Below are 19,223 nucleotides of genomic sequence, written 5' to 3'. Positions count from 1 at the left end.
TTATAAGTTTGCGTTGGGTAAGGCAGCATTGAACATTTAGCTCAATGTCCTCAGGTTGAGGATAGGAGACAGACAATCTCCTCCTCCCACTATTGGGAAAATCACCTGAATATTGCTGAGAACCTGACCTGACCACGATGCACAGTGAAGAAATTATCTGTATTTTAACCAAAACTCCCAGCCTGGGGTTAATCAAGCTATTACTTTCATAATTAAGTAGAACGGTTTTCCCGATTTAAAAGAAGAATGGGAATGCTCCCTCCTTCTCATTTATGTTGCAAAGGGCTCTACTGGATTCGCCTTGAAAACCAATGTAATAAGATACCTGCATTTTTACTTTTATTTCTCTCACACTGAACAGGGTAGCCTTTGATCAGCGTGCAATTAATGCAGCTGCAAAGAAATGCGCTTTCAACTACATCTTATCTCCTACTCAATGACCTTTCATCTGACTGATAAATTCTTTGCTGAGAAATTCAACTCCTAAACATGCAATATAACAATCACACTGCACTGTAATCTGTGTCAGAAACTCATTTCCATGGATATAGCATTATCTAACTTTTTCACAAATTACAATGCATAATGCCTGGGAATACATTTCTAGATCGTGAACTGCTGCTCTCCTCATAAGTGCTGTTCCACAGTTCCAGTTTGTTTCTGCTTTTATGACCTCCTATGCTTTGTCCTGCCCTACAACTCTTCCAGCTTTCTTTCCTCTACCCCTGCAATCAGGGTCCCAATCCAAAACGTCACCCATCCATGTTCTCCAGGGATGTTGCCTGACCGACTGAGTTACTCCAGCATTTTGTGTCTTTACATGACTTAAGTACATATTCAAATCAGACTCAAGAATGGTGTGCAAGAACTATCACTTTCAATGGACCATTCTTTATGTAAATCCTTATATTGAGGCCAAATCTGCCCCTTCCTGTGGTTCAAGTGGACACGATGAGGTGAATGGCATATAACAAGTGTTCTTCTAACATACTGACAATAGCATTTTTTAAGGTACCACAAAATGCTGCAGTAACTCAGCAGGTCAGGCAGCATCTTGGAGAGAAGGAATGGGTGATGTTTTGGGTCGAGACCCTTCTTTAAAGTATTAACACAGGTTAAGTAATCATCCATTGTTAAGGTGGATCCTCCTGTACAACATTATCCGGTTAACTATGTGAAATCCTTTGAAAAGTTTTGAGAAGACGTAACGAACGATGTGCTGCACAGATACGTCCAACTAGCTTTACACCACTGACAGATACCCCAAGTTAACAAAAAACAGTAATCATTGCTCCAGATCTCCATTTTGGCATCTGCTTTTAGATTATGTGCATGCTTTTGTTCACAAGGCCTTCGATTTTGTTTGCAATAATTGCTTTTCATTATAAATCCTAACATTCACATTTGTAATCAAAAATGTGTACTTTTATCATTGCAAACCATAATTAAACCTCTCAAGTATAAAACAAATAAACTTCAAAACAGTGAACTTTTCAGTTGTTTTAAAAGCAAAGAATACTATTTTGTTTTACTCACATGTACTCTAAAGGTCAAGATGCGCCCTACTTCCTGAGGGTCCTTCCAATCCCAGGTGACGAGGCATGACCTTGGATCCAGGTAGTTTCCACGGACATAGTCATAAATGGTTCGGTTCGCCTGCCGCCCTCTGTGGTCATTCTGAAGAAAATTAATTACCCGGGCCACGAGTTCGTACAGAAACTTCACGGTAAAGAAGAAAGCTATGATGGAAACTGCAATTCCACCTGCACAAGAATAAAGAAATCATACATTGAATCGATGCTAAGTCTCAGAGCATTTCCCATCAGTTGCATCACTTCACTTAGTTTTCCTGTAACTTATTCCCTCTCATGTCTGTCAGCTCCTTGAGATTCGCCTGCCAACCACTTTTATTAGGTAAAAGTTATGTGATTCTTTGCCTGGGCAGTTTGCAGCCCAGTGGTATGAACGTCGATTTCTCCAACTTTAGATAGTCCCTCTGTCCATCCCTTCCCCTCCCCTTCCCAGATCTCCCTCTATCTTCCTGTCTCCACCTATATCCTTCCTTTGTCCCGCCCCCCTGACATCAGTCTGAAGAAGGGTCTCGACCCGAAACGTCACCCATTCCTTCTCTCCCGAGATGCTGCCTGACCTGCTGAGTTACTCCAGCATTTTGTGAATAAATGTGATTCTTTGATATGCGACAGAAAACCAGAGCATCTGGAGGAAACCCATGCAGTCTCAGAATGAACATGAAGACTCCTCCCAAACAACAGTGCAACAAGCAAACTTCATCTGGAGAGAGACTTCCAATTTCACCCATCTGACATCTTCAGCTCTTACGTGCAAAATATACGGTTTTACAGATCCCCGTTCCCTTAAAATTGTGATGCTTAACTGGATATCATCCAACTGGATAGAAGACCTAGAAGATGATATCCAGTTAAGCATCACAATTTTAAGGGAACGGAAACCGTATATTTTGCACGTAAGAGCTGAAGATGTCAGATGGGTGAAATTGGAAGTCTCTCTCCAGATGAAGTGGTGTCCTCAAATTTGTGGTGTCCACAGATTTGTGGTGTCCTCAAATATATCCTCAATCATTTGCTTTTGCTACCATGAAAACAGAAAATCTGGGAGTTACCCTGCAGGTCAAGCAGCATCTGCAAAGAAAAGCAGAGTTCACTCCTCTCTGCAGATGCCATCTGTTTGTTGAGTTTCTGCAACACTTTGTTTATATTTCAGATTTGTTGCTGTTTTATGGCTTTTATGCTGTCTTGCAAGTAGTGCCTACGAGGTCAATCATTTACAACTTCCGAGTCCTAGGATTGCCATATTGCAATGTATACTGCCCATAAGGAAAATAACCATATTCAAAGAAAGACCTCATCTGCTTTACCTTCTGAGGAACAGGCAGAGTGGTGGTCACAGGGTGACATTGCCAAAAACCTATTCCAAAAATTCAGAGACTGCACTAAAGCACCATTACTCCTTCGAGAGATCACTCTGATAATCACTTGCAATGTTGTTTTATGTCAACCTGTTCCCATTTGATTCCCTGGGAGCACTGTTGTATACCCCCTCCCATCACTATAGCATACTGCCCAGTAGCTGGAAGTGCTGTAGGCACCGCAGTGTGTCCCCTCAAATGCTCGATTCAGAGACCACATTTGCTGGGCTGATTGCCAACAGCTACGATAATCACAACACAACTAACGGCAACACTATCAGTTTCAGTGTAGCGATACACAGGAAAGCCTTGCAAACAAAACCTTGTTCTGTGAATCTTGTAAATGATGCTCTCAATTTTTATAGGAAAGAACTGCAGATGCTGTGTTTAAATCGACGATAGACACAAAATGCTCAGCGGGACCGGCAGCATCTCTAGAGAGAAGGAAATGGGTGATGTTTTGGGTCGAGACCCTTCTTCAGTCTGAAGAAGGGTCTCGACCCGAAACGTCTCCCATTTCCTTCTCTCTGGAGATGCTGCCAGTCCCGCTGAGTTACTCTCAATTTGTGTCTATTCTCAATTTTTATAAGTCTTCTATCAGCAATATTAGAGCAACTCACAAATCTCTTTTACTACCATTAATAGGTTGCAATGAAAGTTCTAGCCCAGGGTATCCATTGACAGTGCTATACCACAATTGGAGTACAGTGCTTGGGCGTTTAACAAGTAAAGTCAAACAGAAATTGCAGTAACTTCTTCTGGAAATACAGGGAATGTCTTAAAATGCAGTGAATGGAGAATATTTGCATTCAAGAAATGTACATAAAATCGGTGTCTTTATCATGCTTGATTGACAATCCCTTTAATAATGTATACAACCCATGAAACAGCTTAAGTGCTCAAATTTAGAAATTTATGGAAGGAATTCAAGTTGTACTCACCAATGACGACAATCATCAGGTCTTTTCTTACAGTGCAAAATGTGATGCTAGAGGCAAAGAACACTGCTCCCACTGTGGGAAAGAGTCAGAATTAAGGACACAAACTTCCCTAAACAGGGGGTAAATGGAAAAGTATGAATCGTTTAAAAAAAAAAAAAGGCTGAATTTTCACATACCCATGGGCCACTTTTCAATTCTGTGCCTTTGGGCCAAGTTGTGAACAAACTTAACTCTGTGCTCCCGCTCCACGTGTCCCCTCGAGGACCTTCCCACCAAACTTGTGGCAATCAAAGTAGAAGTAGCCGCAGTCCGAGAGCTTCCAGTGACTCGTCGCCAAACTGGGGCAGATCAGTTATGTTGCTGATGGTTTCAACCTGGAATTGGAAAGCTGATATGTGTGACTGGTGTCAATTACAAACTGCCTGAGATCAAGGAAACCATTCAAGAGCATCCAGTGAGAAGGTAGAGGAAAAATGCAACCTATCTCAAACACTAATGCATTTATTAGAATGCTGAGGGTACAACAGCTTTGGTAGACAGCAGGGAATTAGCATACGCTTTCTTAAGGTATTGTTAACTCCAACTTTAAACAAGAAAAAGTATGAATAATAGACGTTACAAGAACTATTATGTAGAATTTGGCAGAAGAGAATTGCAAATCAAAATAAAGCTGAATAAATCCATGATCTAAGCTTATTTTAGGTATAGTTTTATTAAGTCTTAAGACATTGATCAGCCAGTAAAGTGATTGGAACTATATTACATTATTCAAGAGGCAAATGGATTATGCTTTAGTGAGTAAATATCATAGCCAAACAAGAAAACATGGTAAAGATAAGAAAGAAACAAAACACTGAACTCTTGAAAACCTTATCTTGCCAGCTGCTGCCATGGCAAAAGAAGAAAAGGTAACTATACAGCAGAGTAATTATAGCAACATTGTCAACGTAGTAAAATTAATATTTACTCAAACAGACTTAAAAACAGTTTCTTTCCCTGGGTCATAATATCTGTGAATGGAAATACTTGACTTGATGTGACTCTCACTTTCTTTGCACTTTTTAAAAATATATATAGCATCTTAGGTGCAAAATTCATTTATTATTTATTAGTTTTTATTGGTTTTTATTGATATTGGTACTTATTGTGTTGGTTCCTATGTTTGTGCGATTGCTTTTGGAAGATTTGCACTGTCGCACTGTTTCAGATGTAGCACTTCTAATTTCGTTGTACTGTTCATACAATGACAATAAAGGCGTATTATTATTATTATTATTATTATTATTAATCCCCTTGGGATTAATCCCCTAAAGCAATGGGATGGTTCTGTCATCATTTTGAGACAGAATAGGGATTGAGAGTAAATTGACATATGGAAACTAATTCTATCAAAATATTAGCCTATGGATTGGGGAGATGGGGATTTGGGGTGTGGGAGGAGGTGAAATGGCAAATGAATTTGGCCTTTTTGTCCTCTGCCTTTCTCCAAAGTATTACCAGCATTATTTGTTATCATTTTACGACTAAATAATTCTTTTACCAGAATGCCCATTTCCCATTTCTTCTCAGAATGTGATGTATTCCTAGGTCAGTTATTTTTAATTTTTACCCAGGAACCATTTATTAAAACCAGAATCCATGTAAACATCAACACAACTTTGACAAAAATAAATTATCAGTACCCTATGAAAACTCTGTCTCCGTTACAAAGTAGTCAGAGTCAGGGTAATACAGCATGGAAACTGGCCCTTCGGCCGATTGAGCCCACACCAATCATCAAACAGATTTTGAAGAAATCTTGTTTAATGTCCATTAACCTCCCCAGATTCTATTACTCACCTACCCACTAGGTGCAATTTGCAGTGGCCAATTAATGTACGAACTATTACATCTTTGCAATGTGGGAGGAAACTGGAGCACCCAGAGGAAACTACGCAGTCATAGGGTGAATGTGCAAACTTCTGCACAGGCAGCACTCAAGGCCAGGTGTGAGGCAGTGGCTCCACTAGTGTTTAGATTCAGTGATTATTTGCCATGCAGTAGCTTGTGGGAATGGCACATTTGTTTTACAAGTGACAATCTATTTCAATTCAATGCCTTGGCCTGGATCCACAAAGTACAGATAAAGCTTCCTTTGTTAAGATTTAACAATTTGTTTTACCTTTAAAAGGACTAAAAAAATAATTGCAAGGTTATCACTCCATCAAACACGTATCAGATGTCACACAGACTAAATGCATTCCTTCTGCACTGTACATATCGCAACTGAAACCCTCCATAGGAATACTTCCCTCAGGCATCAATATAGAATAATTACAAATCAGGAGCGAGTAGGCCTTCAGATCCTCAAGCTGCTCAGCCATTTAGGAAGACCACCACCATTGCTCAGATTGTGACTCGATTTCTACATTCCCACATGCCTGTGGTAGCATTTTACCTCTTTGTCCGGAATCTATCAATCTTTGCCCTAAATATATAGAAAAACCCTGGTTCCACTTCTCAATGGGGAAGAGTTCCAAACATTGGAGAGAATAAAACTGCTTTATCTCTGCCTTTAATGCAAGATGTACTAGTTGGTACGTTAATCTTCGGATCGTTCACCTTGTTGTGGTCAAGAGGCTTGCATGCCCCCATGATTCCGAGAGCGATGCCGTCGGAAGCACTACCACCCAAGGCGGTAACGTTGAGGATGAGGGTCCAGACTAAGAATGATCAAACCTACAAGACCTCAACAGCGGACCAGGCGGACAAAGTTATCTTGAACTCAACGGCTGTGAAGGCGGATGAAGGTTGCAACAGATCTATCAGCTCCAATCGTCTTGGTTCCCTTGCCATTGGAATTAGTTGCTTGATTTGCGAAGGACCGTGTGCTTCTTGGAGTGCAACATCAAGTACACGTTAAACAAACACATGCACAGGCGACTTCGTTTTTCGGAACGTAGACCATCATCCTCGACCTCGAGGGATAGCCACGACGAATTCGTAAGCCCTTATTTTTAAACATTTACCTCTAATTCCAGAATCTCCTGAAATACGAAACATCCTTGCCACATCCACCCATCCTAATCCTTCAGGATATCATTTCGTTCAAATGTTTCCCTATTAAACTCCAGTGCAAACATACCTAGCCTGCCTAACCTTACCTTACAAAACAACCTACCTGTTTCAGATATTATAGACAATAGACAATAGGTGCAGGAGTAGGCCATTCGGCCCCTCGAGCCAGCACCACCATTCAATGTGATCATGGCTGATCATTCTCAATCAGTACCCCGTTCCTGCCTTCTCACCATACCTCCTGACTCCGCTATCCTTAAGAGCTCTATCTAGCTCTCTCTTGATTGCATTCAGAGAATTGGCCTCCACTGCCTTCTGAGGCAGAGAATTTCACAGATTCACAACTCTCTGACTGAAAAGGTTTTTCCTCATCTCCGTTCTAAATGACCTTCCCCTTTATTTTTAAACTGTGGCCCCTGGTTCTGGACTCCCCCAACATTGGGAACATGTTTCCTGCCTCTAACATGTCCAATCCCTTAATAATCATGTTTCGATAAGATCCCCTCTCATCCTTCCAGTGTATGCAAGCCTAGCCGCTCCAGTCTTTCAACATATGACAGTCCCGCCATTCCGGGAATTAATCTAGTAAACCTACGCTGCACGCCCTCAATAGCAAGAATATCCTTCCTCAAATTTGGAGACCAAAACTGCACACAGTACTCCAGGTGCGGTCTCACTGGGGCCCTATACAACTGCAGAGGGACCTCTTTGCTCCTATACTCAACTCCTCTTGTTATGAAGGCCAACATTCCATTGGCTTTCTTCACTGCCTGCTGTACCTGCATGCTTCCTTTCAGTGAGTGATGCACTAGGACACCCAGATCCCGTTGTACGTCCCCTTTTCCTAACTTGACACCATTCAGATAATAATCTGCCTTCTTATTCTTACCACCAAAGTGGACAACCTCACACTTATCCACATTAAACTACATTTGCCATGCATTCACCCACTCACACAACCTGTCCAAGTCACCCTGCAACCTCATAGCATCTTCCTCACAGCTCACACTACCACCCAGCTTTGTATCATCTGCAAATTTGCTAATGGTATTTTTAATCCCTTCATCCAAGTCATATTAGACTAGTAAACCTTCTCGGACACCTATTTTTTCATAAATCTTTTTGTAGATAGTTTCTGATAATTATTGCGATTGACTCATTGATTTTCCAAAATGTAAATGAAGAAACAGCTCAGCTAGAAAATGTGACATTAGTAAAATTGTAATTACATTCCATTATATCCGGTTAAAATAAATCAGAAGTTGAATGCTGGAATATGAATTAGGGTTTGAAATCAAATAGGTAGATCTATTCCAGATCATGCCCAATATTCGCCCCAACATCTATCCACCTTGATAGTGAGCTTTTTACTAGATTGTGCAAATACCTCACATACCAACACTTTGTGAATCTGGCAATCCCCATCGACCAACACTCTCCTCCGCCTAACAGAGCTGGTTCTTACCCTCAACAACTTCTCCTTTGACTCCTCCCACTTCCTCCAAACCAGAGGCGTTGCTATGAGCACTCGCATGGACCCTAGCTACGCCTGCCTCTTTGTCGGGTACGTCGAACAATCCCTGTTCCAGACGTACACTGGCCCCATCCCCGAACTCTACCTCCGCTACATCGACGACTGCATTGGTGCTACCTCTTGCACCCATGCAGAACTCACTGACTTCATACACTTCACCTCCAATTTCCATCCTGCCCTTAAATACACCTGGACTATCTCCGACATCTCCCTCCCGTTTCTGGACATCACCATCTCCATCACAGGAGACAGACTAGTGACGGACATTTACTATAAACCCACTGACTCGCACAGCTATCTGGACTATACTTCTTTCCACCCGGTCCCTGCAAAAAGTCTATCCCCTACTCCCAATTCCTCCGTCTACGCCGCATCTGCGCCCGGGATGAGGTGTTTCACACTAGGGCTTCCGAGATGTCCTCTTTCTTCAGGAAACGGGGCTTCCCCTCCTCCATTATAGATGAGGTTCTCACTAGGGTCTCTTCTACATCCCGCAGCTCCGCTCTAGCTCCCCCTCCCCCACTCGCAACAAGGACAGAATCCCCCGCGTTCTCACCTTCCACCCCACCAGCCAGCGGATCCAACATATCATCCACCAACATTTCCGTCACCTACAACGGGACCCCACCACTGGCATTATCTTCCCATCCCCTCCCCTCTCTGCGTTCCGCAGAGACTGTTCCCTCCGTAACTCCCTGGTCCACTCGTCCCTTCCTACCCAAACCACCCCAACCCCGGGCACTTTCCCCTGCAACCGCACGAGATGCAGCACTTGTCCCTTTACCTCCCCCCTCAACTCCATCCAAGGACTCAAACAGTCTTTCCAGGTGAGACAAAGGTTCACCTGCACCTCCTCCAACCTCATCTATTGCATCCGCTGCTCTAGATGTCAACTTATTTACATAGGCGAAACCAAGCGCAGGCTCGGCGATCGCTTCGTTGAACACCTGCGCTCGGTCCGCATTAACCAAACTGATCTCCCGGTGGCCGAGCACTTTAACTCCCCCTCCCAGTCTGACCTTTCTGTCATGGGCCTCCTCCAGTGCCATAGTGAGGCCCGCCGGAAATTGGAGGAGCATCTGCAGTTATTTTCTTATACAAGTGAAATAAAGGTCCATATAATATATAATGCAGAAAAACCCTGAAGGAAAAAGCATCACAAATGCTAGAAATCGTAAATAAATGTAGAAAATGATGGAAACACTCAGCAACTGTAAAGAGAGAAGAAGAGTTAATGTTTCATGAAAATCAGAAAACATAATTTGCATACATTGGAAATCTGAAATAAAAACTGAAAATGTGGCGGACACTCAGCTGGTTAGGAAGCATCTGTGGAAAGAAACAGTTAGCATATTTGGCCTAAGATCTTTGTCGGAACTGGAATAGACAGATAAAATGTTAAGGTTCTGTTAAACCGAAGATAGGGGATAGAAGGGTAGAACAAAAAGGGGAAAACACCAAAAGGATGCCAGCAAACGGGTTCATGTGACAGTTGAAGTATAATAAATGTTATGTTTTGCCATCAGCAGGGCTGTGGGAAATGCCTATGAGGTTGAAAGGAAAACTGTCAAGATCACAGATGCGTGACAGCAGAAAAGACAAATTCCTATTCAGACAGAAAGTATAAGCAAGTTACCTAAATTTGGAGAATTTGATATTGAAGGCTGGAAAATGGGCATTGCTCTTTAAGCTTGCATTGGGCTTTGTTGCGATAGAATAGGAGGGCATAGACAGATAGGTCAGAGTGGCACTGAGATGGAGAATCAAAATGGCTCACAACCAGAAGCTCAAGGTCACTCCTACAAACCGAACACAGGTGCATTGCAAAGATATTGTCTAATCTGCATTTGGTTCCTCCCATGTGACCACCAAATTGCGATCATCAAATGAAATACACTGAATTAGAAGAAGTGCAAGTGATTTGTGTCCTTTTGTGTATGAACCAGCCTCTGCAAGTCCTCGTTTCCACAGAGGTATTAATGAATTGCTACTTCATCTGGAAACACAGAATCCTGAATGATGGAAAAATGTTAATGTTTCAGGTTGATGATATTTCATCAGAATTGAATGTGTTGGAAAAATTACAAACCCAAAAATGGATTATATGTTCTGGATCTTCATGGGAACAAGCAATTTCATTGCACCCTGGTGTATATGACAATAACCTAATCTAATCCATATCACTTCAATACAGGGATGTTTGGGAGGCAGCAGTCCATTTATTTAGGAGAGTCATACAGCATGGAATCATGCCACTTGACCCACCGAGTCCTTGCTGACCATTGATCATCAATCACACTAGTTCTATAATCTCACTGTCTCATCCAATTCACAGAGGCCAATTAAACCACAAACTTTTGGGATGCGAGAGGAAAGTGGAGTGCCCAAAGGAAACCCATGCCGTCACAGGGAGAACATGCAAACTCCACATGGACACCATCCCAGGTCAGGATTGAACCTAGGTTTCCAGTACTGTAAAGCAGCAGCTCTGCCAGCTGCACCACATATGGAGGGTTTAGCCGATCTTACTTCTGACCCATTACTACCTTTTTAAAGATCCAGCGCAGCAAGCATAATTTTCTTATTGAAAAAGATATGGTGTGATCAAAAGTAGGTCAACGCTGACTTAATTTGATAAACTCACCTTGGGCATTAAATTGAAATAATAACTGTAATTAACATTATCAAACATTAGTTACTGCTGTGAAAACTGTCCCAGAACTATCGGTTAATGAATATATACAAAGTTGTTATCGTCAAGTCGAGTTTATTGACATATGCACAAATACAGTGAGTTACAGTAAGCACAGGCACATAGACAGACACAGTTTCAAACACATAAAGTATACACAGATTGCACAAATCCTACAAGAGTGTGAAAAGACAGCAAAAAACTGGACATTAGTACAAAACATTGATAAAATTGCTGATAATGTTGATAAAAAAAGATTAACATGAAACATTAACCCCATCCTGCACATCCAGTTAAGCGTGTTTGATTCTGTGTGGCATTTACATCCTCTCCCTATGACCCTGCAAGTTTCCTCCAGTGCTGTTCTTAACCACATCCCCAAGAAGTGTTGGTTATCTTCTTATACAACTTGCTACTGTAAACTGCCCACTGTCGATTAGACGGTAGGAGAATCAGAGTGTGTTCATTTTCACACAAGGGAATAAGTCCTAGGACATGGGGAATGGGATTGATGGAATTGCTCTTGGAAACGTAGTGCTCAATGGGTTGAATGACGATTGAAATTACAAAGGAAATATGAGAAATTAAAAATATGATCTCATTGACTGGCATAGCAGGCCGAATGACCTACCCCGGCTTCCATATCATGGGACATTCCATATTACTTGTAACTGAGACAATAACCGTTACAAGCATCAGAGTAAGTGACGGTATAAAGAAACGCTACGAAATATAAATACTGCTGCCAAACAAAATTCACAGACTCTTACATATGAGAATTGCAAGACCCGTTGCAGGCAAGTTAAATCTCCCACCACTCACATTCTGCATGGTTCTAATAGTTTTGAATATTTTCTAATAGTTACTAATGGTTTTGAATATTTTCTTTAGCTCCCACAATTTTTGCCACTCACTAATTTAGAAACTAATCAATTTCATCACAAAGCTCCACTCCGAAGCTGGTGTCTAAAGTCAAGAAATCCAAAACATACGTGTCCCAAGTATATTTTCCTTCAGTCTCAGCCCTAAGTGATCATTTATTCTTTCTACTTCCATGAGGTCTTAATTAATAAGCTCCAGTCACTTTCAAGTATCATTCAGCCTATACTGACTCACATCAATGCGCTCAGATTAATTCCTTTCAACATCAAATCATTCTACATACTTCCTATCTCTCAAGTTATACTGTAAGTTGCAACTGCCCCATCTTTTGCATGGCTATTCCCTCTACAACCATTCTGGCTTTTTTTGGGTTGATCAGACAGAGTGTTATTTTATTTTATTACACAAATTCGAGACAGCAAAAAGGAATAATGCAGAAAACAAGACATTATTACAAAAAAAACATTGATACATTGGACACAAAGTGCTGGAGTAGCTCAGCAGGTCAGGCAACATCTCTGGAGAACATGGACAGGTGATGTTTCTGGTCAAGATCCTTCTTCAGACCGAGAGCAGGGAGAAGAAAGCTAGGAGAAGGGAGAAGCAGGACAAAGCGTGGCAGGGTCTCGACCCGAAACATCACCCATTCCTTCTCTCCCGAGATGCTGCCTGACCTGCTGAGTTACTCCAGCATTTTGTGAATAAAAGCGTGGCAGGTAATAGCTTCACGCAGGCGAAGGGGGGTTGATTGGCAGATCTCTGGCATTTGTTCCAAACATCGAAACCCCCCTCACTTGCACCCACCTATTACTCGCCACGCTTTGTCTGGCCTCTCCCGATTCCAACCTTCTTCTTCCCCCCCCTCCATAGTCAGTCTCATTCCAAAACATCACCAATCCATGTTCCCCAGAGATGCTGCCCGACCCACTGTTACTCCAGCCCTATGTATCCCTTTTGTGTAATATCCACCATCTGCAGTACCTTGCTTCTAGTGTTATTTTATTGATCATCCCATATCTTTGTCCAAGGAGTAATAGACAAGCATCTCATATCTGCATTTTATTTTTACATTCGTATCAGCTCATGGTGGACATTCAGTCAAGTTGGATTATTCCATGTAAATATAAATTGGATTGCTTGGCATTATCAAACAATAGTGGAACAGATCTTTAAGGTAGGACAGTATTGTAATGGGGTTACTGTACTTTTTTTTCAGAACTTTAGCTGCATTTTATGTGAATTATTTAAAATGCTTCTAAAAACAAGGCCAAGAGTTCTGAATGAGGACTTTGAACTCCCAAGAGTCAATTGCAAAATAAATGGGAAGAGCATTTGAAAAGCTGATCCTTTGCCCTCTCATGCAATTGCCTTGAAAGTAAAAAGGGTTAGGATATAAAAGACACACCAACTATTCACATGAATGATCACAGAACGATTATAACAATGACACATTAAATAAAAACATGTCCTTACTTTGTAACAACAAATACACGGAGTTCTCAAGGTACATTCCCACGAGTGAGAACAACATTGGTCTCAGTACTCGGTGATGTCTTTTTAGCATTGCAGATGCATTACTAACAGCAGCACAGTGCAAGGAAGTTGGTGTGAAACCCTGCTTCCTTTTGCAAGCGTTCATACAGTTATGAAACAATGATCTCATTACCACACACCACGGAACCGTGGCAACCTGCAGAAATATCAATGAGGGATGGAGCTGGTCAGATTGGAGCCGCTGGTGGGCTGCTCATTGCTGGCATGTGGGGCTGACAGTATTCTGGCTGGCAGGGTGAATATAGGCCTTTTCTCAGTACTGGCAGTGACTGGTATTAACAGACTGCCCTGCTCCCACAACGTCCCTCGTCACCACCAAGGGAGCTGTGGGGTTCAGGTCTCTTTATTTGGCTACACAGCTCTCACACTCCAGAGATTTTGCTATGGCAACAATCCTGACAGCCAGCAGTGGAGAGGGCAGGGGCTTGTGCCAGCTTTCCAGTACAGCTGTGCATAGTGCTTCGCCCAAGTGAATATCTTCAAATGGTTATGTGCCGATGAGTATTCAGACTCCAGGACTAAGCGCAATGTAATGAATCGGCTTTTTGCAGAGGTGCACGAAACAGAGTAGCAATGTACACTTAATTAGTTATAAAGAGTTTTCTGAGAGTGCTATGAAAGGAACTGTATAAATGCAAGCCAATTTTCTTTATTAAAGGGCATTTCAAAAATAGCAACTTCAGCTAAAAAGCACATTTGTCTCACAGCTATCATTATTGTCGTTGTGATCAGTACATAGCTGTAAATTTCCAACTGCCTGCGGTTTTTCCCTGTTTCAAAGATTATCCATAGGCAATTAGGACAACATATTCTATTCTGTAACCTATCTACTGGGAAGTCAGTGACTTGCAATTAAGCAAAGCATAATCTAATTTTTTTATGAGATAAACATGCGCCATGCTAAAATTCAACTGTATTGTGATGAGCTACTTGCAAATTCTCGCTTGCAATCAAATTAGTTTTCAAATTTTGCAAGAAGTCAGGTGCATCTCTGCAAGAGGGAAACAGAAAATATTGAGGTGTATCCACACAATTTCCATAATGGATTCCTGCCAGTTGGATAAAATAGACACAGCTGGTTGCATGTGAAAATTTGGCTGCCTGCCCTGTTCTCTGATGCATCAATGGTGACCTTGGAAAAATGCCACTGTGGCAATGCATACACCCCAAATAAAAAAGGTACACCGCTCACTTTCCATCGACTGACCAAAAGAATGACATCAAAATGTTTTTTAAATGTGACTTTGATCTTAGTTTTCAAATCCAAAGTTTAAAGATTAGCGTTCAAAACACCTGATAAACACCTCATGGGATTGACACAGCATTTCACTCCTCAGCACATTCTAGTCATAGTGATTTTCCACTACAACATACATGTCTTCAGATATTGGATGTACAATAGGTTAAATTCGTCTTGGATGCAATCGGCCACAGTAATAAAATTCAAATGACGTAAAAATCACTGAACTACACAAGGTATTGGAAAACTGGAGGTATTTAAAGTTAATTAATAACTTTCATTTTATTTAGTATTTTAGCACAGTAGAAAGATCTCAAGGCACTGCACAAAAGTATTTAGACAAAATAAAATCAAAACCCTGTTAGAAATGCTAATATCAGTAGTGTATAGCATTCTTTCAAGAGGTAGTTAAAAGACCAATAAGATAAACCAGAAATGTAAAGTGATCAGATTATAAAGCTTATATCTGGGCAGCAAAACGTATTGGCCCAAAGAAAGACACAACGTTCTGGAGTAAGTCAATGGGTCAGGAAACATCTCTGAAGAAAATCAATTCGTGATGCTTCGGGTCAGGACACTTTTTCAGACCCCACAGGTTGTGCTGAAGGAATTTAGGATCCACAAATAGGAATATGTCTCAAGATATTCTTCACCATCACATTCCATCTCTGAATTAGAAACTAATCTCAACTTTCTCCCTCCCCACCACAACCCAATTTTAATTTGACTACTTTGAGGAAACATATTCAATGCACGTAAAACAATTCCGGAGTATTCATCTTTTTCTTGGTCTAGACATTTAGTTTGATATTCTGTCCTTTTTCTATCATTATTATTACCCAACTATCTAATAGACAATAGGTGCAGGAGTAGGCCATTCGGCCCTACGAGCCAGCACCGCCATTCAATGTGATCATGGCTGATCATTCTCAATCAGTACCCCGTTCCTGCCTTCTCCCCATACCCCCCGACTCCGCTATCCTTAAGAGCTCTATCCAGCTCTCTCTTGAATGCATTCAGAGAATTGGCCTCCACTGCCTTCTGAGGCAGAGAATTCCACAGATTCACAACTCTCTGACTGAAAAAGTTTTTCCTCATCTCAGTTCTAAATGGCCTACCCCTTATTCTTAAACTGTGGCCCCTTGTTCTGGACTCCCCCAACATTGGGAACATGTTTCCTGCCTCTAATGTGTCCAACCCCTTAATAATCTTATACGTTTCGATAAGATCTCCTCTCATCCTTCTAAATTCCAGTGTATACAAGCCTACAAGTAATATTATCGCTCACCCCTATCTACTATGATCATCCCTATCTACTATAATAATATATAATTAGATAAAATTCTAGAAAGAGTATATTTGGAACAAAACTCTCACTTCTGCGTTTGACACAAAATGCTGGAGTAACTCGGCGGGACAGGCAGCATTTCTGCAGGAAAGGAATGGGTGACATTTCGGGTCAAGACCGTTCTTCAGACTGACGTCAAGGGGGGGGGGGGAGAAAGATAGATAAGGAAGTGTGACGGTGTGAAAACAGGGCAAAGGGAATGGAGATCAAGGAAAATGCAGAATAGATTATTGTTAGCTGGGAGAAGGTAACAACAAAGCAAACTGAGATAAAATGGAGTTGGAGAAAGTAAGATTGGTCAGAGAACTAGGAAGGGATGGAGAGAGAGGGAAAGCAAGAGTCACTTGAAGTGACCCTCTCACTTCTGAGTGTTGCAACTCAAGAAGACGATAGTGACCTAGGGAGAGGACCAATGGAAATTCATCATAAAAGGATAAATTGGAAGGACACACTCCATGATTGTGTTCCTTGACTATCAAAAGTTAGTGTGATCTAACTGAGATGACACAAAGGACCTGAAAGTTAGAGTTGAGTGTTTAAGGGTGATAATCAGAAACATTTCATCATCTGAATGGTAGTGGAAATGTGGAATTCTCCCTCCAAAGCTGCTGAGGAACGAATCAGCCCTGAATAGAAAAAACATCTGCAGCTGAATGCCCTATCTCTGGTCCTCCGTTTCGAACACTGTCCCAGATGCCCAACAATGTCGAGAATTGGTTTAAAACTGATATATTATGACAACAGTACCCAAACAGCTGTATATTTTTTTCAAACAGTGGGCAATAGGAAATCCTACAATGCCCTAGTTGGAATCAATGGCCATATTTATTTAAACAGCAAACATATTACAGAAAAAATAATTATGAGTAAATCAGTGTGCAGATTTTCATCAATGCTCACAAAGCCAGCTATTCTCAATGTGTAGTCCAGCAGGAGGGATTTAGGCCCCCTTACACATGTGAGAGACTTGAACCTAACTTGGAATGTGGTCATAGACATAATCCCATGTTAAATAAATACCTATAAATACTGTGAATAAATGCACATCAACAATATTACGAGCTACAATGCTCCATTTTCAAAGTTTTTTTTAAAAGGTCTTCATCTACCCAGGAAAGTTATCCAAAATTCTATAACTGGACTAATTCTCTCAATTATAAAGTCAGTTCAGAGTATATCAATTACACAAGAATGCTGTTATGTGTACGATAAAGCTCAGTGTTAAGAAATCTCTCCTCGGGTCAAACCTCTCTGAACACTGAAAGGCTCAAAGTTAACTTTTCAAGACAAATGAAAGGTCATCAACCCGACAATTAACTAAGTTTCTCTCTCCACATATGCCACTCTGATCTGGTGAGTGTTTCCAGGATTTTCTGTATTATTTTAGATTGCTAGCTTATGTAGATTTTTCTTATTCATGTATCACTGAAAACTGCCATTGTGTCTTACCTTCAAATAAGACCTTGTATTCAAGAAGGTTGTTAGCACTGAGCCATTCTTTAATCTGTTTCTTCCATCTCAGTTCCCAGGCCAGCACCCAAAAACAAAAGGAGAGCAGGAATGTCAAGATACACTTCAATCTGACCACTGCAAATCAGCATGTACAATGAATCACAAGTTTCAGAATTCAGTTAAAACATTGAGAATATCACAACTCTGCCGTGTTTGCTGTAAATTTATTTTGGCAGCATAATAATAATATCTGCAATGTTCCCTGCTGAACTAGACTGGTAACAACAATCAGTCACAAAGCCACACGTGAGCAAATCATGGTTTTAATTTCATTGTCCAAGTTATTTCTGAGAGGAATTCCATTCTTTGAGAAGAAAATAACCGAAAAAAACACATGGAAATTAGTGTCGTACAGCATTATAAAAGAATTACAAGGTTGGATTTATCTGGTATATAAACATAGCACAAAAAGTAAGGAAATTTGTGTTTGGTAGATTATTTCTTTGTTGTAACAATGCTTCTTGGCAATAAATCTTATACCGTTGGAAAGCCTGTTTATTTCCCTTTTAAATGGTGCCACATTTGTAAGGAACATGCATTTGTGGGATGAGCAGCAGAGCTGAGTATATGGGTTGCGCCCATGAAAAATTTGCCAAATCTTCTCTGCCAATGCCAAACAGCTTATTCTGCCATTGACTCTTGTTCGGTGTTGTTTGGTGGATTGGATGATTGAAGTCTGAAGAAACAAGACATATTGGCAATTTAACAATTTATTCATTTAATAAACAGGAGCCACAGTAGCGTGTGGAAGAACCATACACAGCCATAACAGCCTGGCACCTCCTCCTCATGCTGGTCACCAGCCTGGTCACACACTGTTGTGGGATGGCATCCCATTCTTGTCAGCACCTGGGGGTACCAGAAGCTCAAAACAAGAGTCAATAGCAACAGCAGAATAAGCTGTTTGGCATTGGCAGAGAAGATTTGGCAAATTTTTCATGGGCGCAACCCATATACTCAGCTCTGCTGCTCATCCCACAAATGCATGTTCCTTAGAAATGTGGCACCATTTAAAAGGGAAATAAACAGGCTTTCCAATGGTATAAGATTTATTGCCAAGAAGCATTGTTACAACAAAGAAATAATCTACCAAACACAAATTTCCTTACTTTTTGTGCTATGTTTATTACAGTTAATGAGCCAAAATAAAAACTGGATACATTTTCCCGTTACAACTTCCAGCTACCAAGCTACTTAGGTAATGCAGAGAAATATCTGCCCTGATTATGTCTCCTGAAAATCCTACAGTACAAAGATCAAGATTTTGTTTGTATTCACACTTGTGTGTGTAAAAAACCCAGAAATCAATGACCGAATGGGGAATTGTTTGGTCCAATGAATGTACCTAAGCCCAGAGTCAACTGACAGGATGAGTTCTTGATGCTAATTCTAAATTAAAATTGTTTTACACTCTTAATCAAGGTCATTGCGTACCTATGATCAAAACCCAAAGACTGTCCCTTTCTTACCGCAAATGAAGGCTGGCATGGGAAATAGCAACTTCACAAACGGTGTT

At 41.0% G+C, this 19,223-nt stretch overlaps 1 protein-coding gene across 1 annotated transcript in view; it reads right to left on the bottom strand.

The window, feature by feature from the left end:
* The window catches only part of arel1 (apoptosis resistant E3 ubiquitin protein ligase 1), a 67,751-nt gene extending 50,018 nt beyond the window's left edge, over positions 1-17,733 (bottom strand). The window contains exons 1-4 of the mRNA XM_078406875.1: positions 17,645-17,733; positions 4,065-4,262; positions 3,889-3,960; positions 1,537-1,763 (exon numbers count right to left, since the gene is read on the bottom strand). Of these exons, the coding sequence (XP_078263001.1) occupies positions 1,537-1,763; positions 3,889-3,960; positions 4,065-4,068 (303 nt within the window). The 5' untranslated portion in view covers positions 4,069-4,262; positions 17,645-17,733. The remainder of the gene's footprint in view (positions 1-1,536; positions 1,764-3,888; positions 3,961-4,064; positions 4,263-17,644) is intronic.
* Between the last annotated feature and the right edge of the window lie 1,490 nt (positions 17,734-19,223).

This window comes from Rhinoraja longicauda, chromosome 10 (assembly GCF_053455715.1).
Source record: "Rhinoraja longicauda isolate Sanriku21f chromosome 10, sRhiLon1.1, whole genome shotgun sequence".
NCBI lineage: Eukaryota > Metazoa > Chordata > Chondrichthyes > Rajiformes > Arhynchobatidae > Rhinoraja > Rhinoraja longicauda.
Note: the sequence above shows the minus strand (reverse complement) of the source record. Positions and strands in the feature narration are given on the sequence as shown.